Source organism: Corvus brachyrhynchos, unplaced genomic scaffold (genome assembly GCF_000691975.1).
Source record: "Corvus brachyrhynchos isolate BGI_N302 unplaced genomic scaffold, ASM69197v1 scaffold203, whole genome shotgun sequence".
In the NCBI taxonomy this organism is placed as follows: domain Eukaryota; kingdom Metazoa; phylum Chordata; class Aves; order Passeriformes; family Corvidae; genus Corvus; species Corvus brachyrhynchos.
In genome coordinates this window covers 1339441-1349879 of record NW_008237408.1, presented here as the reverse complement: position 1 = coordinate 1349879, position 10439 = coordinate 1339441, and the positions used below count along the sequence as shown (strand labels likewise).

Below are 10439 nucleotides of genomic sequence, written 5' to 3'. Positions count from 1 at the left end.
AAAGCGTATTGCTAACACAATTCTGGGAAAGCTAATTTTTTTTTCCTGTTCTCCCCTGTCTCTTTTTAAAATGATAATTTTTTTTTTTTTTTAAGTTTTTAAGTGTATTTAAAGCCTGGCAACTTGATAGCCACCCAGCCCCCTAAACTGTGCAAGTAGCAGAAAGACCAGATAAGGAGCTTTCCTTGAAACGGCCTCCCAGTAAATTGGCACTATAGGAAATATTTCATGTTTCAATGGAACCAAGTAATCTGTGTAGGCTCGTTAGCTGGGAATTAGGAAGAGGCACCGTGCCTTGTGTGTGCAAGGCAGAGATTGTGGGCTTCACTTCCTACTGACTCCTCCTGGGTAACATTCCTAAATTATTTTGGGCTCCACTACCTCACACAGATGCAAGCCCCTGGCAGGAAGGAAAAGACTCCGTGTGCATTTCTGGAGAGGAACACGGCCAAGTGCCTGAATAGCTCATTTCTTGCTTTTTAGCTGTAGGAATTTGTTTATTGGTTAAACTCTTAGGTTCCCTTGACCCTTTCACTCCGTTGTGGAGAAGCAGTGTTGTTTCACTAACACGGTGTGTTTTGATGATTAAATCCCAACCATTCTGATCAGGCCTGAGCACCCAAAGGGGTTTGCTGTCACAGCCCTGCTCTTGAGTGTTCCCAACACCAGAGCAGGGCTGCTGCTTCTCCTGGATCTGTCCAAGCTGCCTCAGTGCAGGAATTCCACTGGAGCTCAGGATGCTTGTGGGTGATTTATCTTTTCATACAACCTTTTTTCCTAAATTTTTTTTCTTTTTTTTTTTTTGCACACTAGAACAGCTCTCTCTTCCCTACGGGGGAAGTCACTGAGCACAAAGCTGTCCTTCAGAACATACCCTGGTTTCTGTCCTCGTGTCCTATCCCAGGTTCCCATCCTCACCAAGGGATGTAGGAAAGATCGATCTCCCTGAGTGTCTTGATTTATCTTGATTTATTAACTGAGAGGCTGTTGTGGAAAGGATCAGGGGTAAGTTTCAAAGGGGCCTTTCCTGAGGGCATCTTGCCAAATCCTGTTTCGTGCCTGATGCTTTCCAGCTCAGACTCACAGAAAGGAGAAATATATCCATAGAAGGGGAGCAGGAGAGGAAGGTTGTGATGTTAATCTGCTTTCAGTGGCTTTTTCAGGCACCCTGGCACTCGTGAGCCCATGTTTGCCCAGGCCACAGGGTGTTCCTATTGGTGAAGCTGCTTCAGGTATTTCCTCAGCTCTTTGGACACGTTGAAATACCTTTGGTATAAATTCCCATTTTGCTTCCTGAGACTGCTGTGTAATTAAATAGAAACTGCTGTTCCCTATTTTGTGACAGCTGAGGTGGCAGCACAACCCAAATAAATCCCAGCTGGGGCACAGCTCACCCTTTCTGTGTGATCCTTTTCCTCTTGATGAAGACAGGACATTTTCCTAAGTGCCCATCAGCTCCTTAGATTTCCATGGTCATTCCCTTCTGCCTTGGAGGTTGGGAACTGGGAATTTAGCTGGCTTTGTGTATCTTCAAGGTATCCGTGATAACGCTTTCTTTTTTTTCCAGTTTGAATGGTTTCATCACCTGTCTTGTCTTTTTTTTCACGAGCAGGAGTGAGAGGATGGGCCTGACTTTTAACCCCCTGGGAAACACAGTGTTTATTATCTTTAGGGGCTACACTAAGCATGAGACCCGCTCCCATCCCAATAGAAGAGCCAGAATGGAGACAGACACCTCCCCCAGTCACAGCTACCTCTGGGACCTTCAGACTACGGCGAGGCAGTCGGTTCACGTGGAGAAAGGAGTGCCTGGCTGTTATGGAAAGGTACGTGGTGGCTCCTCGAGAGGGTTTGGAGATGGGAGTTCTAAAGCCAAGACAAGGGTTCTTTTCCCTGCTCTGGTGAACCCCAGTGTTGTTTTCATGGATGTGTTGTAGCCTCCTGCCAGCCTGTAAGAGTTTTAATTCATGATGATGGAGTAGGAGGAGCTGTTTTGCCTCTTGTGTTGTTTAAAAAGTTGTAACACTGCTCTGGACAGTATCTCTTTGTTTTTGTATGCCCCAGGACATCGTGTCCTTAGCTCAGTCTGAGAGTGTTAGTGTTCAGCTCTTCCCTTTGCTTTTGCAGAAACTTCTCCACTTATCCTGATCCAGGCTCTCTTGGGGGGTCCTGCAAGCTCTTTACATTCTGCATTTCTCCTTTCCCACTTCCCTGCCTTGTCCTCCTGATGCCTCGTGGTGTTTTGAAGTGGATACTGCCATTTTGGCAGTACCGTAATTGTTTGGGATGCAGAACTTTGCCTAACAAGCAGTAGATTCCTGGTCCAAAAAGGCTCTTAGAACCCTTTTACAGGAGCTGGGAGCAGCACAGAGCAAAGTGGATCTTTCAAATCCAGATGCAGAGTGGCAGGTGATCATTAGAGCTCCCAGCTCTCCTCTCTGAGCCTGGGCAGGCTTTGCCTTTCTCTCTGCTTACAGGAATGTCTCTTTTGTGGATAATGTTCTACAAGAGAAAAGGGCTGGAGAAGGTGGATGTAGTTTAGGGATGAATGCCTGTTTCTGTCCAGGGCTAAATGGCTGGGAGGAGTTTTCTCCCGTCTGAGAGTGTGAGGAACCTCCTTTCCATGGACGGACTGAATGGCTGCGTGTGCTACACTCCTCTCTGGTCTGCAACCCCAGTGAGACCTCGGCCAGCAGATCTGTTGGATGTGCTTTTACCATTTCTTTAATGCTTCCCTTTCCTCTTGCTTCCACGGGGGTCTTGGGAGCTGATTAGGAGCAGAAAAGCATCTTTTGCCTGAGCTAAGACCAAAATCCTGAGCTCCCTCAGGAGCCCAAGCTGGACACACTTCTGTGTCTTTGCAGGACTGGAACCAGTAACTTGAGTGTTTGTTTCCCTATTCTGGCCTGTTGCTGCATTGATATTTTTGGCTTTGCCTGGATGTTTCCCCAAAGCAAATAATGTAAATGTTTGAAATCTGCTCTGCTTTGTTAGACCCAACTAATGCAAAGTCCTGTGATCTGCTAGTGCTGGGGCCTGTGTTTCTCTGGTGTCCCTCGCCACAGAGGCAGAACAAGGGGCAGGACAGGATCTTTAGCACTTTGAAATGCTCCTCTGCCCTGATTGTGTGTGCAGAAGGACAGAACCACCACAGCTCTGTGTGCCCTCAGGGCAGCACCGTCTCCTGATCAGCTCTCTGTGTGTGAAGTGCTTATTTGGAGTAGAATTAGAGCTCTTTGGGCATGGGTGTTTTTCTTCTTGGTTTCTGTCTGGCCCAAAGTGTAACAACTGCTGTTACTTGCTGTTTGAACCCTGACTGTGCCTCAGACTCCTTTGCTGCGGAAACAGCAGAGAGAGAGCTGAGCAAGCCACCCTTTCCTCATCCACCTCTGTCCTCAAGCCAGTCTCTGCTGGGACATCTGTTAGAAAGGTGTGAGATTTGGGTATTGAAAGAATCAAGTTGGTGTTGACACTGGAAATCATCCAGTTGTGAATGCAGATACATAATCACTCGATCTAATTTTTCATTAAATTATTCTTCTTTGTTGTTCTTGGTTTTGTTCTCTGTGTCTTGTGCTCTTTAAGGGCTTTGCTGCTGGGGTTTTCTGCTTATTCTGCTGCTGCCACATTGCCTTAATCCTGGCTTTTAATATGAATTTACCAAGCTCTTGGCTAGGTCACTGTGGGTGCTGGGTTTCACAGCCTTGTGTGTGGTACTGGGAAGCAAAGCTGAGGAGTTCTACTCGAGGCAAGAACAGTAAAAGTGTTGTGTGACAATAAAACTACACCATAAAGCAGGCTGGGAATATGGTTGTTTAACTGTTGTGCTTTAATAGGCCTAGTTGAGCTGTAAGGATGAGCTGTTTTATGTGACAAGTTTTGAAAGAGTGGGAGAAAAATGCTCCTCTGGGAGCCCTTGGAAAAAAATCACTAATTTCACTTCCAGGTCACTGGAGTTTTCCAGGCTTGTCCATGATATGACTCATAACAGCAGCAGGATGAAGGTAACCAGACCCTTTGGCCCAAGCAGATCAGGTTCCTCTGGTGCCACAGGGTCAGGAATAAGCATTTGGCCGCTAAAATGGTGTTTGGCATTGCCTGTGGGCTGGTGCTATTTGTTTGGTAATTTGCATTTTCCTCTGCAGGATTAAGTTTTGACTCTGAGTGGAGGCATCTCCGTTTAATGGACTGTTTTCCCTAATGAAAGACAACTTTCAGAGCACTGTGTATGTGTGTCCTGCAGCTTCTGGCTCTGATGTTGGTGCACACAAGGATATAGGCACCTGGTTTTGAGCTGCTGCTCTGGGAACCTCAGGGAAGTGCTCGTTCATTTGGGCTGATACCTGTCCAGGAAGGAGAAACAGATCCAGGAGACAATTCCATCCCACTAATGCACTCAGAGGAGGGCTCTGTGCACCTTCCTCTCCGGCTGCCTCCTGCAATTAGAACTGACTTTGGTGGTTTAGTTTGATGCCTGAAGATAAGAGGGTGGAATCCAGACCTTAGGGGAATCTCTGCAAAACTCCTCCTTCCCTCTGAAATACAAACATTTTTTGGGTGAGGAAGAGGGTGTTGACCTGCTCCATCACTGAATTGTGCCTGCTGCTTTTGTCTCGGATTCAGTTGGTAAAAACTGAAGTTGCTGAAAGGCCATGCGTCAAACCAGCTGAGAGCACTTCAAGGGAAGAATCTGACTGTGGTTGCAAGAATCAGAGGGATTTGCTGTTTAGGAGCAGGCTCTCCAATTGAAAATTCACAGCACTGGTCAGGATTTGGTCCATGAACTGAATGAGAAGGGTGAGGGTTGAAGGGGTAGTTTCTCTTTTTTTAAGAGATTTAAATCAACAAATAATTGCAGTTCAATTAATTATTATATTGGTGCCAACCTCATGGAATGAAGATTAAAGTTAGGGCCATATCCTGAAATGTCTGATATACCTAAGGGTCTGAGTAGAGGGTATGTATATTAAAGGACCTAATTGGTTTATACTGGATTTCCAGGATGCTGCTTGTGGTTTCTGTAATTCAATTCTCCAGCCTTTACTGCTTTTTTGGAATCCTCCCAGGGTAGTTTATTAATGCCTGGTCTTAGATTTTTTGGACAACAGATTCAGGTCTCTTTATCCCTTTATTTTTTATTTTTTTGTAGATATCTCCCTGCATATTTATGCTCTGAAGGTTAAGAGGAGCAGTAGTTCCAGAAAGTAAAGTTCTATATTTAACTGCAGACTAGGTGTGGTTCAGACAACTGCAGTGCTACTGATGCCAACCTTGACCTGTTCTCTTCTGGAGCCTCCTGCTCATGGAATATGCTGAGGTTTGAGTGTGTCGATGTTGTTGTGTGGCTTTGCCCTCCTTTGGGAGCGGAGCTAAGGCTGCAAGAGTCCTTTCTGTGCAAACCCGAGGTTAAACTTGAAAGCCTCTCTCTGGTTCACTTTCGTGTTCTTTTTTTGTTACGTCTTGTCCCACAGATCTTGTTGGGTTTTTTTTTTTTCTTTCCTCTGCTTTGCTTCTTCTTTTCAACCCCTCTCATTAGAAGTATGAAATTGAAAATTCCCTTAGGGCTTTCTCTTTTTTAAATGAAGCTGGGTTGTCTTGTCAGTCTATTTTTTTAATTATTATTTTTTTTCCCCCCAGTGATGTATGCTTCTCCTCTAATCATATGTTGAAATAAAGGTTTATCTTCTTTTTCAGGCAAAAAAATAACTAAGATTGGCAGCAGAATCAGTGACTTTATACCCGTTTTAAGGCACTTTTCATGAGTGCCATTAAAGACTGGGGGGGGAGTTGAGTGTTGTTTTTTAAGTATATGCTTTATCCAAAGATTAAATTAAAATAACTGCAAATTCTGCCCCAAACAAAAATGAATAATTCAGCAGTTGAATGTATTTCAGTTTGTCTAGGGAGCAGGGACTTTGCTTTCTGGTTGAGGGTTATTTGGTTTGATTTTATCGCTCTGGGTTTTGATTTTAACACTTGTCTGTGCTTCTGAAGCTCCTTTCGTAAAGGTGCATTTAAATTAAATAAGACTGAGATCATATAGATCCCCATCATCCCCATTTCATAGGTGGCAAAACAGAGTCAGGTGTTTCACTTGGCTTTATTCAGAAGAGGAATGGGTTTAGATTTCCCAAGATAGGGGGGTACAGTTTCATGCTGTAGCTGAGCTGAATTAAGTTTGTCACCAGCTCATCCTTAGGTGTTATTCTGTCTCACCACCCTTCTCAATTCCTCCTCCTCAGTTTCCCTGCTCCTGCCGCCCTGCGCTGTGCCAGAGATGTTTCTTGTCTGATGGAAATAGCAGCCAGTTCAGCCTGCTTCAGGAAAAGTAAATCCTTTTTATTTCCCCCTGCATTTTCCTGAATTGCTTCAGCTTGCTGTGCACTGAGGCTGTGCCAGGGCTGTCCTGGGGCAAAGGACAGGAATGCACAGCTGGGAGCACCAAGAAGGGAAATTTAACAAAAAGATGACAAATTTCCGTGGAGTGTTTTGATGTGCTTGGTTTTGCTCTGATTTTGTTTGGTTTGAGTTGGATGAGTTCCTGGTTTCTTTACAGGCCTGGTTGTACTGAGAGGTGTGGTGGCATCGTGGAAGAGGGATCCTGTGATTTTTGCAAGGAACAGGAATGCATTAGGTCCATGAGGATTAGAGGGATGGAGCACCTCTCCTATGAGGAAAGGTTGAGAGAACTGGGGGTATTCACCTGTAGAAGGATCCAGGGAAACCTTAGAGCCCCTTCCAGTGCCTCAAGGGACTCCAGGAGGGTTGGAGAGGGACTTGGGACAAGGGATGGAGGGACAGGACACAGGGAATGGCCTCCCACTGCCAGAGGGCAGGGATAGATGGGATATTGGGAAGGAATTCCTGGTTGTGAGGATGGTGAGGGGCTGGGCTGGAATTCCCAGAGAAGCTGTGGCTGCCCCTGGATCCCTGGCAGTGTCCAAGGCCAGGTTGGATGGGTTTGAGGCAACCTGGGATAGTGAAGGTGTCAGAATTGTAACAAGACGATCTTTAAGGTCCCTTCCAACTCAAGCCATTCCATAATTCCATAATTACTGTGCCACCACTACCAAACTCTGATTTGACCAGTTTTGGTTTTGTTCCCCCTTCGAAGTGGACCCAAGCTGAGGAAAGTCATCTCCATGCTGAGACCAGTCACTGCTGCATTCCCATCGTGGTGCTGGGAGGTTCAGCCTCATTTCCCCTCCTGGAAGAGGCTCATCCCACCCTGATCCCAAGGCGGTGCCCTGGGCATGGTCCTGGCCCCGAGTGAGATGAGGCCTGACGTGCCTTATTAGAAATCCTTCCGACTGTGAAAGCGCTTTTACTGCAGCTCTCCCGAGCGCCGGGGCTTCCACGGCTTCCCTGGGGAAAACGAGAGCTCTATTAGCTCCTGAAATTCAGTTAGGAAATTTTCTTAGTTAATTTCATCCCATTACTCTTAGTTATGTCTTCCAGCAGAACCTTAATACTGGCCCCACAGGGGATCTAAGTTTCCTGTGCAAGGCTTTGGAGGAGATTTAAGTTTGGGATTCATTGCGTTTCTCCCTTCCCAAGCTGACAACAGAGCAGGAAGTAATGTCCTTTGGCCTCTTCCATTAGGCTGCTACATTGTTAGAAACAGAACAGCAGCTTCTCATCAATATAACGATGGCCACGGGTTGGCTCGGGAATGCTGCTCATCTTCCCTGGGCTTGCTGGGAGTGAGGAGGGCTGGGAATTATCTCTGCTGTCCCTGTGACCCTCAGGTGTCCTTGAACCTTTTGGTGGCTTCGCTGTTCTCATCTGTAAAATATCCACTACCAGCCTGGGAGATGAGTCAAGCCAAGGGAAAAGTGCCAGAAGCCTCTATTCTTGGGTTACCAAGGAACATTGGCATTAGGAAAAACTTCCTGACTTCAGGAATGGCACAGCACTAAGCAGGTTATCTACAGGAGCTACAGAACATTTCTCAGGAGCAAATTAGCTGAAATCTGTCAGGATGGTTCTGAGATACTTGATCTTAATGCAGAGGGAAACATCAGGTGATTTCTTTATATTTTTTTCCAGCTCTTTCAATCCTGTCATAAGGTGTTTGTTAGTCAGCAACTTCCAGGGGGAGGTTCAACTACATTAAGTCCTTTGAGACGCAGGGAGCGGGTTTTTTTAGGATCTTTGCTGTTTGTGCTCCTGAAATGCTTCGAGATCTGAGCAAAGGCACTTTGCAAAGGCACCCAGCAAAGTTCACTTTACCATTCAGACACAGGCAAGATCATCTGGTTGTGCGAAGGTTCGAGTGGTTTGGCTCAGGGTCGTTGCTCTGTGTCTTCATAAAATGCAAGAGCAGCCATTTTCTGCTTGGCACACAGGATCTGCCTTATTTTGCATTAGATCAAGCTCTGTTCCCTCTCAGACATGCATAATACACAAGCTTCCTATTCTAATCAGCTGTAAGCAAATCCCAGTTGTTTGGCAGATTGCAGGCAGTAAAACAGAATGCAAGGATGTCTGTCCAAAGCCTCGCCAGACTCTGGTTTCTTCAAGGATCCAGCACCTCATGAGTTATTTTGCTTTCTAGAGAGCTCAGGTGCCTTGTGTTCTCTGTTTCTCTTTTTTAAAAATAATAAAAAGATGATCTGTGGGAGGGGCAGCTCCTTGCAGCAGATTTCAGATAAAATTCTTGTATCTGCCAAGGTCAGAATAACTGAAATCAGCGTTTAGAAAAAGCAACTTTGTCAGTCTGATTTGTAACAGCTCTGGCTGGTGCAGGAAACCCACATTTTAGGAATGGAAATTCTTCTCTAGTCCAGGTATTCTACTGCATTTCTCCAGCCCCAGCTGAGATCCTCAGTGTTCTGTCCCTTTTCTTGTGAAGGTGAGAAGCAGGATCTCATCCCAGGTGATAATAGTGATGGTGTTTATCATTCTTTCTACCTGTCCTCTCCATCCTGTGCCTGGTTCACACCTGGCCAGGAGCTATGTGGCTGTGGAAAAAAAAAGCTCTTATCTCCTATCCTGTATTTTTAATCCTGCTATTGCAGCTCTGGGCATTCTTATTATTCACATAAATATGTAATTCCTTCTAAATCCTGCTAAGGTCTTCAGGGTACTTCCGGAGAACTAATTATACCTAGTTTCATTTTATATGCTAAAATGTGTTTAAAAAGTCAAAGGTCCCTTTGGCATGAGTATCATGAGAAAGAATAAGGCAGAACATTGCATTTATCCAGGATCATTCTCTGTATGTGCTGCTATCAATGTGCTGCTCGTTTATCTCCTCTCTGAACTTAACAGTCGCTCTCTTATCTCTTCTCAGACACCAAGGCTTCCCTTGCCTCTAATGATATTAATTGTCACTCTTCTCTGGACCTTTTCTATTCTTACATTCAATTTTTAGTGACCTGGGGCAGGTGAGTGGGGACCCAAGCAGAACTGATTTCCATATTTCCAGGGTGAATATTCCCTTACACAAGCAGCTGAATCCGAGCCCTGTTGTTCTCTGACCTCGAGCCCAACATCTGTTTTTCTGCTGATCACTTTTGTGTATTGATTGAGAGTATCTCTTCTTGGAATAGTCTTTCCTGAGAATTACAACTGATTTAGACCCGCTCACATACGTGAGGAGTTGGAATTTGTTCTTTTCCATGTGCAATGCTTTGCTTAATGCAGAGATAACAAATGAAGTTCAGCCGTGGGAGCGTTAATTGCTGTGAATTTCAAAAACATCAGCTTTATTTGTATCCTGTATAAATAATTCACCTTGCAGAACTTTATTTAATGTAACTGTTAGTGCCAGTTGTTTTAGGGCACAACTTGAGTGAGTCAAGGGCTTGTGCTGAGTTCATGCACAGAACCTCCTGCTCTTTACAATCATGTTGAGACCTCTAGATGCTGCCTGCTGTAAGGACAGTGTAAAAATACAAGTCTGGTGCTGTGATTTCTTTCCCTTCGAGCTTTCTTGACTTTCCTCAGTCCCTCATGGTGTTGTTCTTCCTGTGACTGTCCTGTTTAAAGGACACAGAAGGAATTAGGAACAAAAAGCTGGTATTAATCAGCTAAATTGTTATTTTCTCAGCTATTTTAACATGGATTCAGGAGGCAGGGAAAGCCATGACAAACTTGTCACACAAAATGTGAAGTGGCCCCTGGCACGTTCAGGCTGCATTTTATGACTGGGCTGTCCAGAACAGATCCAAGCTGAGGGAAGAGTTACCCCTCACAGCAGGATTCACCCAGGCTGTGTGCGATGTTACCCCTGGAACAAACCCACTGACGGGAATTACAAAATTAACTTCCTGAGTGATCTGGAAAGCATTCAGGAGGAATTCAGAACCAAGCTGGCACCTTGTCACCTCTGGCCTTGCTGCTCCCGTCAGCAAGGAGGATCTGGGAGCACCATCCAGCGCAGAGTGCGGTTGGATTCTCCCTTTCCCGCTTTCCAGAGCTGTGCAGAGCATTCC

General features: G+C 45.3%; 1 protein-coding gene across 12 annotated transcripts in view; it reads left to right on the top strand.

Moving 5' to 3' along the window:
• The window catches only part of HMBOX1 (homeobox containing 1), a 110925-nt gene that overhangs the window by 74247 nt on the left and 26239 nt on the right, over nucleotides 1–10439 (top strand). For all 12 annotated transcript variants that reach the window (XM_017730851.1, XM_017730855.1, XM_017730850.1 and 9 more), the window contains one exon: nucleotides 1673–1826. In XM_017730851.1, the coding sequence (XP_017586340.1) occupies nucleotides 1673–1826 (154 nt within the window). The remainder of the gene's footprint in view (nucleotides 1–1672; nucleotides 1827–10439) is intronic.